A 19,226-nucleotide genomic window follows, 5' to 3' on the forward strand; every position below is an offset into this window, starting at 1 on the left:
ACGGGAAGTGAGTGGTTCCCATTGCAATTCTTTTTTCATTGCTGTACAACTGTCCCTTCGCCCGTACCTGCCCAAGAATGGTGCTCCTTCAAAGTGCACTTCGCGCAAGTTTTGTGACCGCGGCAACTCTGTGAGCCGTGGCCAAATCTCTGACAATTGAAGCATCTGCGTGGGTTTGGAATGTAGTGCCTGACATTTACTTTAAGCTATCCGACTTCAATGGTTTCAGGTAATGTGCTTGTGTCAAATGTGAGAACCAGTTGTTTAGTATCCATTTCTTTGTTGTCCTTGTGGATTTTAATTCGGTACACATCTGTGACATTTTGGTCGGTCAGCCCTTCTAGCATTTCTTTTTCGGTTAGATGTATGAAACCATTTTCTGAGATGACGCCACGGACAGTGTTGACGGATCAATGTGCTGTTATGGAGACCGGGATGTCCCCTATTGAAGCAATGTTTGAGAGTTTCGAGCATTGGATGCTCTCGCGCAGTTCAAGGAGTAGGTCGCCGCTGGCCATTTCTGAGACCTTGTAGCCAGGGCCAAAGGTATCGGTTAAGCATTTAGACACAAAGAATGGAGATATTATTCTGGCTTGTTTTTCATCACTTTGACTGTGTATTACATGAAACTTGGTGAATGTCAGTTTCTTTCTTGCGAAAAAATCTGCTGCCTCGTTCCGCCCTCTCTTGAGAGAGTGATCTGGTTTGGAAAGAAGTGGAGCCATAAAAAAAATTAAGTTTTTCGGTCATAGTGCCAGCCACCCACCATGGAGTTCAACAAGGTGACGGGACAGGAACTTGACAGCAAGTCCTGCCCACGCCAGCTGTACACGTCAACTATAACCAAATATTGCTACGCTACTAACTACTCTAGTGGCGCCATACAGCGGCTAAACTGCATTTCCTGACAGTTGGCAAGCCTTGAGCCATCTCGGGGCTAGATACTTCGTCTTCTTCATCTCTCGTGCTGCCTGCTGCCTTGCGCGTTCCAACGTCTTGCGCGTCTAATTAAAGCAAGTAAACCAGCCCTGCTTACGCCAACCGTTTCTCAGTGACATATTTGGTGGAGGTGCGGGGTACGGCCCATGTACGCTGACCTCGAGGACACCTTTGACGTCGGCTCTCAACGCGTGGCTACAACACCAGTCCACAAGGCGAGCCGCCGCCTGCGAGGCCTACAACCCGAGTTTGGCCAACTGACAGCGCCGGTAAGGGCCATGACATCCACCGCGGCTAGCCAGACAAGTCAGCACTCCAGGAGTGCCCCGCCATTTGTCCTTCACGCACCTCGATCGCCGCCACCGTTCCACGGGGACAGGTTCGAGGACGTCGAAGACTGGTTGGCCGAGTGGCGGGTTTCAATGAGTGGGACGGCGAGCGCAAGCTGCGCAACGTCTACTTTGCGCTGCAGGACTCGGCCAAAATGTGGTTTGAGAACCACGAAGCTTCCTTTACCACCTGGGAGGCTTTTCGTCGAGAGCTGCTAGCGACATTTACCAGCTGCGAAAGAAAAGAGAAAGCTGAAATCGCCCTGCGCTCGAGATCACAGCAGCCGAACGAGGGCGTCGCGATGTTCATCGAGGACATGACCCGACTGTTCAATCGGGCCGACCCTGCTATGCCCGAAGCCCAGAAGGAACGCCACTTAATTCGTGGCGTAAAAGAGCAGCTGTTTGCCGGACTGGTCCGTGACCCGCCACGAACAGTGTCCGACTTCACCAAGGAGGCAATGAGTATCGAGCGCTCTTTACAGGAACGGGGCGCCCACTACGGACGTCAGGCTACTGTAGCAGCCGCTTCCCAGTCCCAGTACACACCTACGTCGCTGCCCGCCGAGGACCTTCGGGAGCTTGTAAGAAGCCTGGTGCGCGAGGAACTGGCGAAACTTCGCTTTGAAGCTCCACAGGTCAGCGTCGCTGCCGTTACGGACGTGGTCCGCGAAGAAATCCGACGAGTTGTGCAGCCACCCCCCGCTCCACACCCGGCGCCCTCCGTTATGACGTACAGTGAGGCGCTACGAAGTCCCGGGCCAGCGATGCGTGCCTTTTCCCCCATCGCTCCTGTGCAATACCTGCAGGAGCCAATCGCAACAGCACCTCCGTGCCGCAGGAGTTCAGGCCCCCCGTGAGCAAAGCGCGCGTTTGGCGTACGCCAAACAATCGGCCGCTCTGTTACCACTGCGGAGAGCCTGGCCACATCCTCCGCCACTGCCCCTACCGCAGGATGGGTTTAAGGGGGTTTTCACCTGACGCACCTCGACCACGCTGCGGTGAAAGACCACGGGGTATCGAACAGTACTTGGCTGAAAACGTGCAATCTTCGATTTCGCAGTGACGCCAGTCCCGATCGCCATCCCCAAGGCGGTTCTCTTCGCCCAGCCACCCGTCATCCTCTGGCCAGTTCAGAGGTACGTCCCCACGTCGGGAAAACTGAAGACGGCGTCCTTCGGGGGTAGGGCTGCCACTACTGGACCGAGTCAAGAGCCTCCACCCGACGATTCGCTCCGACCGACGACGACCTGACCCGACGACCTCAACGACGCGCTGCGACCGACTGGCCTCCGCCGAAATTCCGGTATCCGCCGACAACCACGACGTTACCGCACTCGTGGATACCGGCGCCGATATTTCGGTAATGAGCAGACGGTTAGCCACGGTCTTGAGGAAGGTTCTGACCCCTTGGTCTGGGCTGCAGATCCGGACAGCTGGTGGCCACGTGGTAACTCCGATCGGTGTCTGCACTTCGCGAATCTAGATCCGCGGTGTTACTTCCCCTGGCTGCTTTGCTGTGTTACCCGAGTGCTCCAAAGACCTCATACTCGGTTTGGATTTCCTTCAAGAGTACGGTGCCGTTATCAACCTCCAGGAGCTAATTGTGTTGTTTTCCACCCTAGGTCCGGTCGACGACGATACCGAGCCACGCAGGGCTAAGTTATGTGTCTGTGATGACCACGTTTTGATCCCATCAAGATCCAGCATGTTTGTTACTGTAGAGTGCGATAACAGCACCAAAATTCGTGGCATTTCTGAAACCAACATGTCGCTGCTCCTTGGTCGGCAAGTCTGTGTTGCTCGAGGAATTGTTGAACTGGACAAGGGCCGAACCGAACTCTTGGTGACCAATTTTGGTTGTGAACCTCAGTGTTTGCCTGGCACAACAGCTATTGCGTATTTCGAGGAACTCAGCGAATTCGCGGAACAGCACGCTTTGTCCGGAGCCCCGGCATCAGTGGAGGAACCGACCACTCCCATAAACACTGACGTGAACCCAAACCTCCCAACTAACCAGAAATGCTGCTTGGAAAGCGTTATCCAGTCTTTCTGCGACTGCTTTGCCTCGACCTCCAAGGTTAGGCAGACACCGCTCACAAAGCACCGAATTATAGTTGACGCCAACCAACGGCCGTTATGTCAGCCGCCCTACCGCATCTCTTCGGAGGAGCGCGATGCCATTCGCCGACAAGTTCAAGAAATGCTCAAGGACGACGTGATACAGCCGTCGACGAGCCCGTGGGCGTCGCCTGTTGTTCTAGTGGCAAAGAAAGATGGAACTTCACGGTTCTGCGTTGATTACAGACGTTTAAACCAAGTCACTAAAAAGGATGTTTATCCTCTCCGGCGTATTTATGACTCCCTGGACCGGCTGCGCTACGCCAAGTACTTCTCATCGCTAGATTTATGAAGCGGCTATTGGCAAATCGAGGTGGACGAACACGACCGGGAAAAGACCGCCTTTATTACACCGGACGGTCTGTACGAATTCCGGGTGCTCCCTTTCGGCCTGTGCATGGCTCCTGCAACCTTCCAGAGGATGATGGGCACCGTTCTTGCCGATCTCAAATGGCAGTCCTGTCTCGTGTACTTGGATGACGTTGTCATCTTTTCTGACACGTTCGAAGAGCACCTGAGACGCCTGCGCGCTGTGTTCGAAGCAATTCGATCGGCCGGTCTTTCCCTGAAGCCCGAAAAGTGTCACTTCGCTTTCAAAGAGTTGAAGTTTCTGGCCCACATCGTGAGCGCTAAAGGGGTTAGCCCAGACCCCGATAAGACTGCTGCCGTGGCTGCATTTCCTGTGCCCACCGATAAGCGCAGTGTGCGCCGCTTTCTGGGTCTCTGCGCCTATTATCGGCGTTTTGTGCAGAACTTCTCCCATATCGCTGAGCCCCTCACCCGACTCACGAAAGATTCCGAACCATTCTTCTGGGGCCTGGAGCAACAGCAAGCCTTTGAAGACCTCCGCACTCGTCTCCAAAGTACGTCCATCCTTGGACACTTCGACGAGTCAGCCGACACTGAACTACACACAGACGCCAGCAACATCGGCCTCGGTGCGGTCCTTGTGCAGAGGCAGGATGGTCTCGAACGCGTAATCGCATACGCGAGCCGCACCTTGTCACGATCTGAGGCGAACTATTCCACCACCGAAAAAGAATGCCTGGCCATTGTGTGGGCAGTAACAAAATTTCGCCCGTACCTATATGGCCGCCCTTTCAGGGTCGTCAGCGACCACCACTCGCTGTGTTGGCTGGCGAACCTCAAAGATCCCTCGGGACGGCTTGCACGCTGGAGCCTTTGACTTCAGGAATTCGATGTCACCATCGTCTATAAGTCTGGTAGGAAGCACAGTGATGCCGACAGTTTGTCTCGTGCTCCTATCGAGAATAACCGAGCTGACCCCGACGACGATTCTGTTTTTCTTGGTGCCATCTCCACGTACATCCTCATTCAACACCAAAGGGACGACAGCGAACTACGGCCCCTCAATGAGTATCTAGAAGGAAGCGCTCAGTCTCCCCCGCAAATCTTTTCGCGCGGGCTGTCGTCGTTCTGTTTACGTGACGGCATCCTGTATAAGAAAAACTACAGTCCAACAAAAGCTGTCTATCTACTCGTCGTGCCTATGGCCCTCCGCGACGAAGTCCTGCAGGCGAGCCATGATGACCCATCTTCTGGTCACCTGGGTTTTTGTCGAACTTTGGCACGAATACGGCAAAAATACTACTGGCCAAGGGTTGCTGCAGTTGTGAAACGTTACGTAAGAACTTGCCGCGAGTGCCAGCGTCGCAAGACGACGCTGACTAAGCCAGCCGGCCTACTCCAGCCTATTGATCCGCCTCAGGTTCCCTTCCACCAAGTTGGCATGGACATACTCGGCCCATTTCCGGAGTCCTCGATGGGCAACCGCTACATTGTGGTCGCCACCGACTACCTCAGCCGATACTGTGAGACTAAAGCTCTTCCCCGTGGTACTGCTGACGAAATTGCGAACTTTTTCATTCAAAACATTGTGCTTCGTCACAGTGCACCCACCATCGTTTTAACTGACAGGGGAACAGTGTTCACCTCGGCCCTTACGCAGAAGGTTATGCGCCTAAGCGGCACCAGTCACCGCAAAACAACCGCTTACCACCCCCAAACGAACGGCCTCACCAAACGGCTCAACAAGACGATTGCCGACATGATTTCTATGTATGTCGACGCGGACCACCGGAACTGGGACGCCATACTCCCTTACGTCACCTTTGCTTATAATACTGCAGTCCAGGAAACGACACGCTTCACTCCATTTCGTTTAGTACATGGTCGCGAAGCCACAACCATGCTGGATGCAGTGCTGCTTCCAGCTAGCGCTACCCCCTCTGTTATGAGTGCTGCCCAACTTGTTCGTTACGCTGAGGCCGCCCGCCAACTAGCTAGAGGGCGCATCCAGCACCAGCAAGTTCACGACGCTCAGCGATACAACCTCCGCCACCGAAATGTGCGTTACCTGCCCGGCGAACAAGTCTGGGTGTGGAGCCCAATCCGCATGAGGGGACGCTCTGAGAAGCTTCTACGCAGATACTTTGGCCCCTACGAGGTGCTCCGCCAGCTCAGTCAAGTTACCTACGAAGTTCTCCCCCAAGGAACAGTTCACTCTTCTAGACGGCCGACCTCCGAAGTTGTCCACGTCGCTCGGACGAAGCCGTATCACGCCCGCTAGCCCCTCGCGCGTGTCTACACCACACGCTAGACACATGCGACTACCCTTGTGGTCCTGCCTGCAATTGCTACCACACCGAGTCGGTGTCTTCAAGAGAGGGGGAGCAATGCTAAGCTACTAACTACTCTAGTGGCGCCATACAGCGGCTAAACTACATTTCCTGACAGTTGGCAAGCCTTGAGCCATCTCGGGGCTAGATGCTTCATTTTCTTCATCTCTGGTGCTGCCTGCTGCCTTGCACGTTCCAACGTCTTGCGCGTCTAATTAAAGCAAGTAAACCAGCCCTGCTTACGCCAACCGTTTCTCAGTGACAATATGACGCAACTCGGGGTAGTTGGTCACACAAGGTTAACCATCGCCGCCAGAAAAAAAGAGAAATCTGAGAAGTGAATAGGAGACAGGAGAATTTTGAGAAAGAAGATAGAAAAGTGAAAGATGGAGGGGAGGATAGGAAAAGGCAACTGCCGATTTCCTCCAGTCGGGTCAGGCCGGAGGTGCTGTCTACAGGAAGCTGGGGCCAAAGTGGTGTGTTGCCTTCGCCGAGGGGCCTTAAAGGTCCAAACGCTCGGCGTCGGCTCAACCACCAGGATTCCCTTTTCCCCGGACACGGTGATGCCACACATGGCTATGCGCGGGTGCTCGGGTCCGTGGTGATGCACTGCTCACCATCATCCCCCTGCGGGGATGTCCCTGCGGATGCTCAGGAACCCGTGGTGTCGCCACTCACCAACGTCTGCAAGCTGCAGACGCCCCCCTGCGGGGGCTTTCCTGAAAGGGCAGTTGTGTCGAACTAGAAAATCATCAACATATCTGAACTCAGGTATGTCTGAGTTTGGTTAGTAGGTTCCCGTCAAGCCTTTCCAGAAAAATATCCTGCATCTCTATATACTGACACCTCATTTTATTAGCGCTGTTAGTAGTCAGGTCAACAGGTTATGAAAGTTGCTTCAAAGTAAAACACACCCATGTCATCATTCTGAAGAACTTTACAGCCTTAGCCTTATGACAATAAGGTATCACATGTGATACCAAGAAAGCTAAGGCATGGACTCATTAATATAAAAAGACAGCCTACCAACAGAAAGATTCCGAAGCGTAATCTACAGTAGACTATGTGAAGACTGACCAAGTATGCATTGGTAAAACAGGTAATATTGTGCAGAGGCTGAAGCAACACTACCCTATTACAATGTCAGCCGAGCATGCTGAAGCTGAAGGCCACAACATACCAAAATGATGTGGGCATTTTGAACAATGAAAAGAACCTGCAATGCCTGGAAACTGTCATTGTATCAACCAACGCCCTTAACCGCAGCTGCTACCATGGCCTTTTCCACACTTGTGCCCCCATTGCCTACACTATATGCTGAACTGTAAAAAAAATCCTGTCCATTGTTTCCCCATTCCGAACAAGGCTCCCATGTAGGATCCGAAACATCAAGCTTTCTTCACTAATGGCCAGTGCTCATCCTCATGCTACTGACTGCCACAGCTCAACCAATTTTTCCCTTCATACTTTCACCCTGATGATACCCTTCTTGCTTGTTTACAGCAGCACAAAAAGCACTGTAAATTACAGTAGAACCTTGCTAAAAAAAAACGCAACTTAAAATGTACCTATAACTTAAACTCAGTCATGGCTTTGCCACCCTAGAATTTATAATACAACCTTTGTCCGTAAAGTTTCGAGACTGATTTATTTTCTTCTCTAGAAATGATTCCCTAAAACAAATGTTGGTGCGCATGTGTAGCGCCATCTTTTCGGGTTAACCTGAGCTATTTATGTTAATTGCTGTGGCAGCCGCTAGATAGCATTATATGTAGAAAAATATGTTGTCACTAGTCGTCTGCACATTCTACTGTGAGTGAATGTGGAGAGATGGATGTCCGCCTCGAACAGCGTGTAAACATAAAATTCTGAGTGAAGCTTGGCAAGACAGCCACACAGACGTATGAGCTCCTTCATGACGCTTATGGTAATGAGACATTATTGCAGGCGCGAGTTTTTGAGTGGCACAAGAGGTTCGTTGCAGGGAGAATGTTGGTGGAAGACGACATAAGGCAGAGGCGCCCTTCAACCTCACGGAATAAAAACAACGTGGCTCGGATCAGGGAAATCATACAGCAAGACTGCACAATTACAGTCTGCATGCTATCAGATGCTCTCAACATTAGTAACACAACATGCCACCAAATTTTGCGTGACAACTTGGGGAAACAAAAGCTGAATACCAGACTTGTGCCGCACTCCCTCACACAAGACCAGAAGAACACGAGGGCATCACTGAGCACTGATTTGCTCTCCGAAGCAGAGAAGGATGTTGCATTCGTCGACAGCATCATTGCTGAAGACGAAACATGGTGTTTTCAATACAATCCTCAAACCAAGAAGTAGAGCACCAAATAGCGGTCCACAAGCTCTCCAGCATCGAGAAAGGTGCAGCGGCAGAAGATTAAAACACTAACGATGCTGATAGTTATTTTTCGATGCCAGAGGTGTCATACACCACGAGTTCGTCCCACAAGGGCAGATGGTGAATCAGGGCTTTATATCCGCATGCTCCAGCACATGCGTGATGCACTGCGACGCCGTCGCCCTGACTTAAAGGCATCTAGACAATGGAGCCTTCTCCACGATAATGCGAGGCAGCACATGCACTGCTCTCAGCGTGACAAAATTTCTCGCCAAGCACAGCATTACTGTACTTCCCCATCCGCCATATTCGCCTGGCCTCTCCCCATGAGATTTTTTCCTGTTTCCTCGTGTGAAGAGAGCTCTAAAAGGTTGCTGGATGGGGAGCGTGGAGGCCATTCAAGACGCCGCAACAAAGGAGCTGACAGCCCTGCTAAAAGAAGCATTTTCCAATTGTTTCCAAGACCTCAAGAAGCATTGGAAGCTGTGTATAGACTTCAAGGGAGACTATTCAGAAGGGGTGCAGCACAAATGATTTCAATGTTAAATGCATTTTTTTTAATGGACTCGGTCTCGGAACTTTACGGACAAAGGTTGTATACACACGCACTGTTTTTCCTTTCACACAAGCTCAAGGTGCCTGCTCATACTGCAACAGCGGCTCATGCCAAAGACTACTGAAAAACATTTCCTACTTTTCTGCAATGTCAGGTGCTTGACGAAGCCAGACTGCCAGCGGCAGGCCTCGCACGAAAGCAGAGCCATCCAGCCAGTGGTGCCAGCCCTATTCCAGCTAATGTGGAAGCTACAAGTCGACAGTGAGTAAGCACTGGTGTCAACACAGTTGGGATTTGCGAATGACTTAAGAGGGGATGCAGCTTTCAGCAGAATTTTTAGTGTGCGAGCACTAAAACCCCAAGCAATTGAGCAAGCAATTGAGAACATTGAGAAACCGCAAGCAATTAAGAACATAACAGGAGGCCTTCCACAGAAAAGGTGCTCAATAGACCAGGGCAGACCATATCTTTTTTAATGTTTGCATTTAAAGGGTGTGCACATGGATGAGGGCGGCTTTCTAGGCTACACATATTTAACAGCCTAGAAAGGCTGGTGCACTCCGGTCCTGTCCTTTCAATCTCATCCACAGACATAATGAATAGAGTCCAGCAACATTACCATGCAGTAACAATTCAAACAAAGCTGTGTAAAGTTTGCAAAACTGAGCGTGGGCATGTAAAACACTTGTGGGGCAGCACTACAATGTGCGATGGCTACTCATTGTTGCTTCTTGGACTACCATGAAGTCATACTACAAAGCGCTCACAAGCAATGTAGCGTCATGCAGGAAGCATATACTAGACCAACACCGACCTGTGACGTAAACAAGATGCAGTGGCACAGCTGTTGCCAGCTGGAACAACTGGGGGAAACTTGGTAAGGTAAAAAGTAGGCTTAGCGCCCATAAGAATGCAGGGAAGCAAAAATTTTCAAAGCAGTTTTCAGGTTTCACAGTGCACCTATGATGTCTTCCTTTCATGAAGAACAACAGAGTTCATACTAGACCAGATTATGAAAGTATGAAAGCGTCATTTTGAAGGCTATACATTGTATTTTTAAAACGCCACGTTACAAACGCGTGGGGGCGATTCCTGGCTGGGGGTATGGAATGGGAGCGCAGCCCATTGAAACACATGTAAACAAAACTTTCAGAAATATTTTTCCCGTTTCACAGAGTGCTCATGGAGGTGGCTGCTGGTTAACAGTTGACGAGTGCTTTGAGGAAGATTGTGACAAAGTATGCTATATCATTTCGAAGCAGTCTTCGTAAAACGCCGCAATAAACCTGTGTTGTGAAGCCGGACTACCCAAAAAGTTCCTCTATCCGTTGGGTGTTTCCCGCATCACGTAAGCTCTCGTGCAGCCCGACATGCTACATTTTTTCGCAAATACAGTAGTTCAAACTGGACAGCCTAGAGAGCATTACCTGAAAAAGCGGTTCTCAAAAGCCATGGCAAGCACACAAAAGAGAACCACACACCGGCAGACTCCGCCATCCACCAGCGTGTGATCACGGTATTGGTCGTCAGCAGCTGTGCACAGTTCGTTTATCATGCTGTTTGAGGACTGTCTTCAATGTAAGCCCGTCTGGGCTGTCTAATTTGAATGGCAGCACGTATGAGGAAACGTAGCCCACAAGTCAGCATGTTGGAGAAGCTTGCGTGCTTCAGGGAAACAACCAGTGGATAGAGCGCCTTCATAAACCCCCACTGACAGCAAGAGGCCATGCATTACAAGAAGACTGATGCAAACAATCCAGATGCTTTGGCCATGTCCTCTGGAGGCCCTCTAACTGGTGCATTGCATTGTGTTCAGCGTAGGCACCCGACTTGGAAACTGCCGACTTTCTGTCAATGCAACCACTGTCACCACAAAAGTTTGCAGCCTTATGGGCAAGAGCACAGACCTTTGGGCTAGTTGGCGCATTGCAGTCATGTACAAGCGCAGAACAAACAGGGACGAAGGAGGGGCCTCGTGGTGTCCCATCCTTCTTTGTCCGTTTGTTCTGCACTTGTACATGACTTATGGGCAAGGTGACTCCAGGATTGACCCATTTTCAATGCTTCCACTGTAGATGCAGTCATCTATGGCAGATTATTTGTACTGCAGATACAAGTTACATAAACTCACAGGAGTGTGTTCGAAGAATGAAAGTGCAGTATAGAATAAGCTAACATGGCAAAATATGCCACTGTCAGTTGCCACTTAAGGGGGGACGCGGGGATCAGATCGCGAAAATCGCGGAAAAAATCGATTTTTGGAAAATGGCAGATTCGGATTCTGCATTACCTTTTCTATCACAGCTAAAAAAATTTCCGCCGAAAACAGTCTCTAAGCGTACCTAAAAAATATTTTTCTGACCGCGGGTCGCAAAAAACTGAACTGGCCAAAATCCGCGCAAAAACGGCCGATTTCAGAGCGCAATACCGCCGCACCTTCACCGCCGCCTATGGCAAGTTTGGTGTCACTGGAAAGCTTGCTTCACCGCGGTTCTTCTCCCAGTGGAACCACGTGTCTACGATAAAAAATAAATGCACAGACGTGAAAAATACGAGGGCACCCGCGAAGTCGCAGCTAGGCGCTGATTGGCCGCGCCAGTCACGTGGTGCTCAGCGCGCCCTGCGATTGGCTGCCGAAAGGCATGCCACTTCTCCGGTTGTCTGCTGCGCGCGTGCTTCGCGAAAACGATAGTTTGCGATTCAACTCGTGCTGTCCGTTCTGCATTTTCGTCAACTCATCTGCTGCGTGTGGTTTCGTACGTGAGCCCGCGATGGAGCGTCGCACGGGCCAGAAGTACAGGACGAAGTATGCTTACGGGAAGCGTAAGCGCAAGCCTCCTATTCCAAAACAGAAGCGGCCAGCAGCAACTGAACCGCACGAACGGAGGTCCGCTCCGATATCCAGTCACGCCGATGTGTCGTCGGAAGCAAGCCTGCCCTTGGAATCAGCGACCAGCAGTGAATCTGGGGGCCTGGCGCCGTCCGCTAGCCATGACATCGCAGTGCAGTACCGACCCGGACTCAGTTCCGTTTTTGCGGCGGCGAGTGGCGGTGCGGTGCCGGTTCAACGGGATGACGGCGAAGTTTTCCCTAAGCAGAAGCGCACCGTTCGAACGGTGCACCTGCCCTCGGAATCAATGACTGGCAGTGAATCTGTGGGCCCGGCGCCGTCCTCAAGCCGTGACATCGCAGTGCAGTACCGACCCGGACTCAGTTCCGTTTTTGCGGCGGCGAGTGACGATGCGATGCCTGCTCAACGGGATGACGGTGAAGTTTTCCCTAAGCAGAAGTGCACCGTTCGAACGGTGCACCTGCCCTCGGAATCAATGACCGGCAGTGAATCTGTGGGCCCGGCGCCGTCCTCAAGCCGTGACATCGCAGTGCAGTACCGACCCGGACTCAGTTCCGTTTTTGCGGCGGCGAGTGACGATACGATGCCAGCTCAACGGGATGACGGTGAAGTTTTCCCTAAGCAGAAGCGCACCGTTCGAACGGTGCACCTGCCCTCAGAATCAATGACCGGCAGTGAATCTGGGGACCCGGCGCCGTCCACAAGCCGTGACATCGCAGTGCAGCACCGGCCCGGGCAAAGTTCCGTTTTTGCGGCGGCGAGTGACGATGCGATGCCAGCTCAACGGGATGACAGCGAGCTTTTTCCAAAACAGAAGCGCACCGTTCAGGTGCACCTGGAACCACGTTTTGTGACCTTGGAAGCAGCTGAGGAGCAAGCGTGCAGCGTCCGTGCTACACTTCGCGCGGTGTCGTCAACGGAGCGCAAGTTCGGGTTCGCGCGGCAGACAGAGGAAGAATCGGCCCCAGATGAAGATGAATTCACATTAATTCAAGCTAGTGTAATGAATTCGATAATAGGGTCTTTACTGTGCCCAAAATGCTCTAAGAAGAGGTTGTCATTGAAGCACGAGACTAAACTGGGCCTAGCAGTAAAATTGGTGCTTTCCTGTGGTGCTTGCGGCCCTATTGCTTCACATTGGTCATCAAAAAGGAAGTCTGAAGGGAGGACTTTTGAGGTCAATATAAGAGCTATGCAAGCCATCAAGACCATTGGAAAAGGGCCCACTGCCCTGAACGACTTCTGGGCCACAATGAACGTCTCACATCGTGGGCTGCATCAAAAAACCTATCAGGGCCACCTAAAAAAATTGTTTAAACCTGGAGCAGAGGAAGCTGCACAAAACATTTTTGCAGATGCTGTACTTGCTGTCAAAGACATCTACAGCAAGATGCAACCATCCAGCCCAAGTAACATAACAGTTGTGTATGATGGCACTTGGCTTACACGAGGCCACAGCTCTCACATTGGTGTAGGATGTATTATCGAATTTTATACCGCGCTTGTGCTGGATTGCACCGTACTGTCAAATTTCTGCCTAGGGTGCTGTCAGCAACCAGCGGAGAGTGACCCTAGCTATGGCACTTGGATTGAGCAGCATCAGTGCCAGAAAAACACAGATGTTGCCTCAGGTCAGATGGAGGTGGAAGCTGCACTAATACTTTTCAGGCGTTCTTTCAGCAGCTATGGCCTTCGCTACACGAATGTCATATGTGATGGTGACAGCCGAACATATCTTGCACTCTGCAAAGATGAGGTATACGGCTTCATACCCCTGACTAAGGAGGACTGCATAAACCATGTGCAGAAGAGGATGGGCACTGCACTCCGCACACTGGTTGCAAGAGCAAAGAAAGGGGAGCCATTGGGTGGGAAAGGTGGACTTACGCAGGACCTAATTAAAAAACTGACCAATTACTATGGTTTAGCCTTGCGCAGAAACACCGAAGTCAGTGACATGCAAAGGGCCGTGATGGCCACATTGTACCATGTGACATCTACAGATGACGAGCCTCATCATGAGCTGTGCCCACCTGGCCCTGACAGTTGGTGCAGACATAGGTCAGCACAGGCCAAAATGGAGCCACCACCGCCTCATAAGTACAAGCTACCAAGACGTGTAGCAGAGGCATTGCTACCTGTCTACCAACGCCTGTCTGACCCGCAACTGCTGGAGCGTTGCAAGGGCAACAAGACGCAGAATGCTGCAGAAAGCTTACATTCTGTCATCTGGTCAATGATTTCCAAAGATCAGCATGCTTCATTGTTTGCAGTGGAGACTGCAGTCCATGAAGCAGTTGCACGCTACAACTTTGGTAACTTGCGTGCCTACACTGAAGTATGCAAGTCTGTGGGCATCAAACCCGGTAGCCTTGCCCTTGAGAGAGCTCAGGAGAAGGACAAACAAAGAAAAAGAAAAGCATGCAGTGCAGAAAAAACGAAAGAGCAAAGGCATAAGAAGACCCCTGCAAGCAAAGACACCAAGTATTACAGCCCTGGGGCATTCTGAAGAACATGTGGCGGCTGTGCAACTTTAGAGCCAGTTTTCTCAGAAGTGAGTTTTGAGCCGACTGTCCTGCTTGCAGAAAGCATAGAACAACTATGCCTTGTCGGATTTGCATGAGGTTTATTGCGTTGTATTTCTTAGTAAATTCTCTGTGCAGTGACATTCCTATATTTTTTAATAACTATCTCATTTTTTTACTGCTTAGCTAAATTAGCGCGTCGATAACGACCTCATTTTTCAGACATGGATATGTTGTCCTGTGTAAAAAAATTAAGAGTGATAAAATTATTTGGAGAATGTCACTGCATGAACTATTCATTTTGCTAAAACATAAAAGCAACTGTGGGTTTCTACCATGTTTTTTTGTCATGCCAGGCTTTCTGCAAGTTGAGTGCAAATAAAAATTTGTAATATCAAAACTACTCAAGATATATCAATGAAACTTTGTATTTAGTCATTCTGCACACTTTCCAATAGCCATGCCAAATTTCATTGCTCTACTACAAAAAATAAGGAAATTGACTCCGATCCCCACCTCCCCCCTTAATGACTTCCAAGGAAAAAGTATGCACATGGCATACTTTTTTTTTTTTCACATATACAGGGGATGCAAAAGTGAGATTCCATTGTGCCATATTTGTGCATTACACATGAAAAAATAGAACGGCAAAAGCATTAATTGGAGAGTGCCAGCATAAAATGGGGGACAAAAAAAAAAAAGGCAAGATGGTTGAGAGAGAGCGCCCTCTGTAATGTTATGTGTTCAATGGCAAGTGACAAAATATACTTGTGAAATTATGAGACTTCATTTCAGTGGCCAGCACTATGGAGACGGCCAAAGGACACCCACCGAGAGTCCGAGGTAGTTGTTTGCGCAGAGGTTGAGCACAGGCCGTTCCCATCCAGCCACATGCACAGAAGCCGCCTGGTGGGAGGTGAGCACCCGCTCTGTCTTGTAAGTGCCGGCCTCCCGAATGCCTGCCAGCTGCTCTTGTAGGAGTGCCCGTGTGGACGCCCAGCCGCTTGACGCACGCACACCATGCCTGGCCACCCCTGGCCTCGGAGAGAACATAAGCAACAGCATGCTTTAGACAAAAGAATTTGAGCTGGTGCAAAGCATACAGAAGGATCAATGACACAAACAGAGGGTGACTGACACCATGACTGGCTGCCTCTGCTCTTAGAGAACACAGGCAATAGCCCCCCCTTGCACAACCTGCCTGGGAATGAGAATTACAGACTGGAATGAAGCACACAGAAGGGCTAATGACGCAACAAAAGGGGCCAGACAATGGGTCATGTTTCCAAGCATATATTATGTTTCTACAGGACATGACGCCACAAGGTTAAAAACTGCCAGCCAAAATACCCAATCCTACACTTCATTACTTTTGTGTAAATGGGTTCACGCTTGAAACAGCAATAGGAGGGTGATGGCAATTGCACACTCGCAAGAGCCATAAACTGATGCAGTCACAGCTATAGGAAATTAATTTCTTCCTATTAAATGCTGCAGTTGCAATCTCCACCAGAAGGAGCACATGAAATACAGCTGCCATCATGCCAGGGTCACGTTCCACTCGTCAATGAAATGCTTGGCATTATTCACCTATAGCAAAGCGGCACAATCTAGTGTGTCCTATAAATTACAATTCCCCATCTCAACAATACAATAATACCGCACATTTTTGCACAAATTTAAAGGAAGATTCTATTTCTGTCCTCATACAGATCAGCGAGTTGTTAGTTCCTTCACACAGCTCTCTCATGCGTCCTTGGTGGTAACAAAACAAGGTATATGTGAATAAAAAATTTTTACATCGTCCTTTTGTGGTTTATAGTTCATGGGGGTTTAACGTCCCAATGTGACTCAGGCTATGAGGGATGCCATAGAAAAGGGCTCCGGAAATTTCGACCGCCTGGGGTTCTTTACGTGCACTGAGATCGCACAGTACACGGGCCTCTAGAATTTCGCCTATCCAACCGTCTTTCGGGTCAGCAGCAGAGTGCCATAACCACTGCGCCATTGCGGCAGCTCTTACATCATCTTTTAATACACGTAATGACAGCTTCAAGCCCTGTGCTGTAATCCTCCAAGAGCAAACAACTGAAGCAGCGAATGAGGTCAGCTGTGTGTGCAGAGGCACACCTGCCACCATCCAATCCCAGGATAATCTCGAAATCAAGCTCGAATCAAGGCCAAATCAAGCTCCTCTTTAGTATGCTGTTGATCTCTCTCTGCAAGTAACTAAATTTAGATTAGCATCTGAAAACTCAGCTTGCTGCTTTAGAAATCCACACAAACTCCACAGTGCCAAATGTAGCTGATGTTCTTGTTACCCCACTATGGCGATTTTCAAAAAATTGACACCACGCTGAAGCGGTGCCGCAAACCATTCGGAACAGCGTTGTTTGCTCATCTGCCCGAGTGGGTCACCAGCACCGTCAGACGTTTTGTTGTAAAATTATGTTTTGGGAGCACTGTTAGATGGATGTTTTCAACTCTGCTATTGTGTTTGTACAATCTTATATATACCTTGGCGTAAGCTGGTGCACTTGTATCACAAACATCAGGAAATGGATCTCTCGGATTTCTGAAATGTTATTTATGACATGCATCACAGCACATGAAATTACTCACCTATAAATAGCTCATCAGGTCTAGGCTAGAATATGCATCTCCAACCTGGTATCCACATCAAACCTTGAAGCTTTACAGAATCGTGCTGCAAGATTCATACGCTCTGACTACTCTTTCAATATCAGAGCAGCAGTATCAAAACTTCAGTCCACACTTTTGAACCTTAGCACGCATCGCTAGCCTTTGCTTGTTTCATAAGGTTCCCTCATAGTTCACTCATTCATCCCCCATACATGACATGTATTCCACCACATCCATTTCAAGTTACTCGACCGCTCACTAGAACCGCTACATTTGCTGGGTCACTTTTTCCTCGAACAGCTATTGACTGGAACGGCCGTCCTCATGCCACTGCTGCTATCACCTGCCCATCAACGTGCCTTCTCAAGTTAAAAAATTGTAATCACCACCTATAATATATAATCCCATCGCTACAATACCTCGGAAGGAGTCATTAAGGTAACGAAATGAGATGAAACAAATGTCTGCAAGCTAAGTAGACAGAAGAGCTGCTAGGTGCGCCTGTGATTTTTCTGGTACCAGCAATTCAAAAGGAGCATGCAAACAAGAGGTTTCTACGCTGCAGTGGAACACTGGCAGGAGTATGACAGCACAGTTCTTATCCGGCGCCCAGCCCATATTTTTAAAAAATGGTTTTCCTGGACTAGAGGGGCTTATGTAAAGACAAGGCACTATATATTAAAGAGCACCATCAAGCATACAATGATACATGACTAATGGGCACAATTTAAAGTGCCAAGAGTTTTGTACACAACTCTTTTGTAACTGCTGGCGTTACTACGGCATCCACGAAGGGATAGGGGTTGATGTAATGGTGTCACCTGAATTCCATAGCATTCTGATTATTTTTGCACTTCCAATTGCCTAGTGCAGGGGAGTGCATATTGCAACCGCGCAAAACGACGAGGGACGAAGAGAAGAATGCACAAGACACCAAGACGCCTTCTCTTCGTCCCTCGTCGTTTTGCACGGCTGCAATATGCACTCCCCTGTTAACCACCAACTAGCCCGCCTTTGCCTTTTAAATGCCTAGTGCACTTGCTGTCGCTGGAATCCATCATCCAGATAGATACAAGAATGGAAAAGAACTGAACAAAATTAATTTTATCATAGCGGCCTTACATTCACTGCATGTCTTCCATTTATTGCCAACAAAGTGAGGGCACAAGGAGCAGTTAATTGGCCCGAGGGAACAGCGCACGTAAAGGTGACCTCGTTGGTCTCACTTTACACCTGCGCATATAATTAGAAATCAATACTCATTTAATGTTGCACATGGTTAAAAAATTTAGGAGAATGAAAAAATGCAAAAGGGTGCAGTGTTTTCAGTTAAAACCCTAGTGACAGTGACTTGCAAACTTTTCTAGTTTGTTCTGTGCGAATCAGCATGACAAACTGACAACTGCTCGATCTCCCGATTTTGACACGGTTTTTGATTTTGAATGATTGATATTTTTATTTCAGACAAACTAGGTTCGAAATTTTGACAGCCACCTGCCCCTGTGCTGAGCACCAGGCCAGGGGAAAGCTGTACCTACTGTATCACTAGTGGGTGCCCAGTAGCACTGGGGACAGAACCCCACATCTCCTACATACAAGGCTCATCTCACTAGGCTACTACTGTGGTACGTGTTCTATCGACATCAACTAAAACACAAACACGACAATTGCAATGGCAAAACAAGATTTTAGTTGAGAAACTGAATACTAGTCCCAGCTGACATTAACTTTGACGGCCGGAAGACCACTGTTATTAAAATGGGACCTTTCTGTACCTTTACTCCAGCAGCTAATATTATTTTTTTTTTTGCATTTCTTCAAGGCACAACGTTACAGTGGACGAATATAAAAGTATATCATTACCTCGCAACTGTCACAGCATACATAACAGTGCAACTTTTTCTTTAACAAACAAAAGTTTAATTTTGTGTGCGAGTGCGTATTATTTCTTGGATATCATTACCATTATTATGCACAAACCTGAAGTCATTTCGTCCTGTCAGTGTATTCATCCACAATACAGAGGCATCAAGAGGCCTAGACAAGAGACCTCATTTGCACATCAGGTTTCCATACCGAGTGTCTGAGCCTCATCACACAGGCAACTTGCCAGAAGCAACCTCTGCCCAGCGAATATGCCACCACTCATAGGCTAGTTCCCCCACATGCAAGTGAAAAGAATCCCCAAGCAGCTTTGCACAAAATAGCAACTTTGGCAATCCCTCTCAACCTTGATCCCAGCACTCACAATCTGATTC

The 19,226-nt window shown here is 49.3% G+C and overlaps 2 protein-coding genes across 8 annotated transcripts in view; one reads left to right on the forward strand and one right to left on the reverse strand.

Moving 5' to 3' along the window:
* Positions 1–19,226, reverse strand: part of Gcat (Glycine C-acetyltransferase) — a 101,075-nt gene that overhangs the window by 79,160 nt on the left and 2,689 nt on the right. For all 7 annotated transcript variants that reach the window (XM_077657217.1, XM_077657213.1, XM_077657212.1 and 4 more), the window contains exon 2: positions 15,157–15,359. In XM_077657217.1, the coding sequence (XP_077513343.1) occupies positions 15,157–15,359 (203 nt within the window). The remainder of the gene's footprint in view (positions 1–15,156; positions 15,360–19,226) is intronic.
* LOC144124496 (uncharacterized) lies at positions 11,600–14,832 on the forward strand. The gene has a single exon (XM_077657201.1). It carries the CDS (start codon positions 11,721–11,723, stop codon positions 14,307–14,309), a length of 2,589 nt encoding a protein of 862 aa, XP_077513327.1. The 5' UTR covers positions 11,600–11,720; the 3' UTR covers positions 14,310–14,832.

Source organism: Amblyomma americanum, chromosome 3 (assembly GCF_052857255.1).
Source record: "Amblyomma americanum isolate KBUSLIRL-KWMA chromosome 3, ASM5285725v1, whole genome shotgun sequence".
Taxonomy (NCBI): domain Eukaryota; kingdom Metazoa; phylum Arthropoda; class Arachnida; order Ixodida; family Ixodidae; genus Amblyomma; species Amblyomma americanum.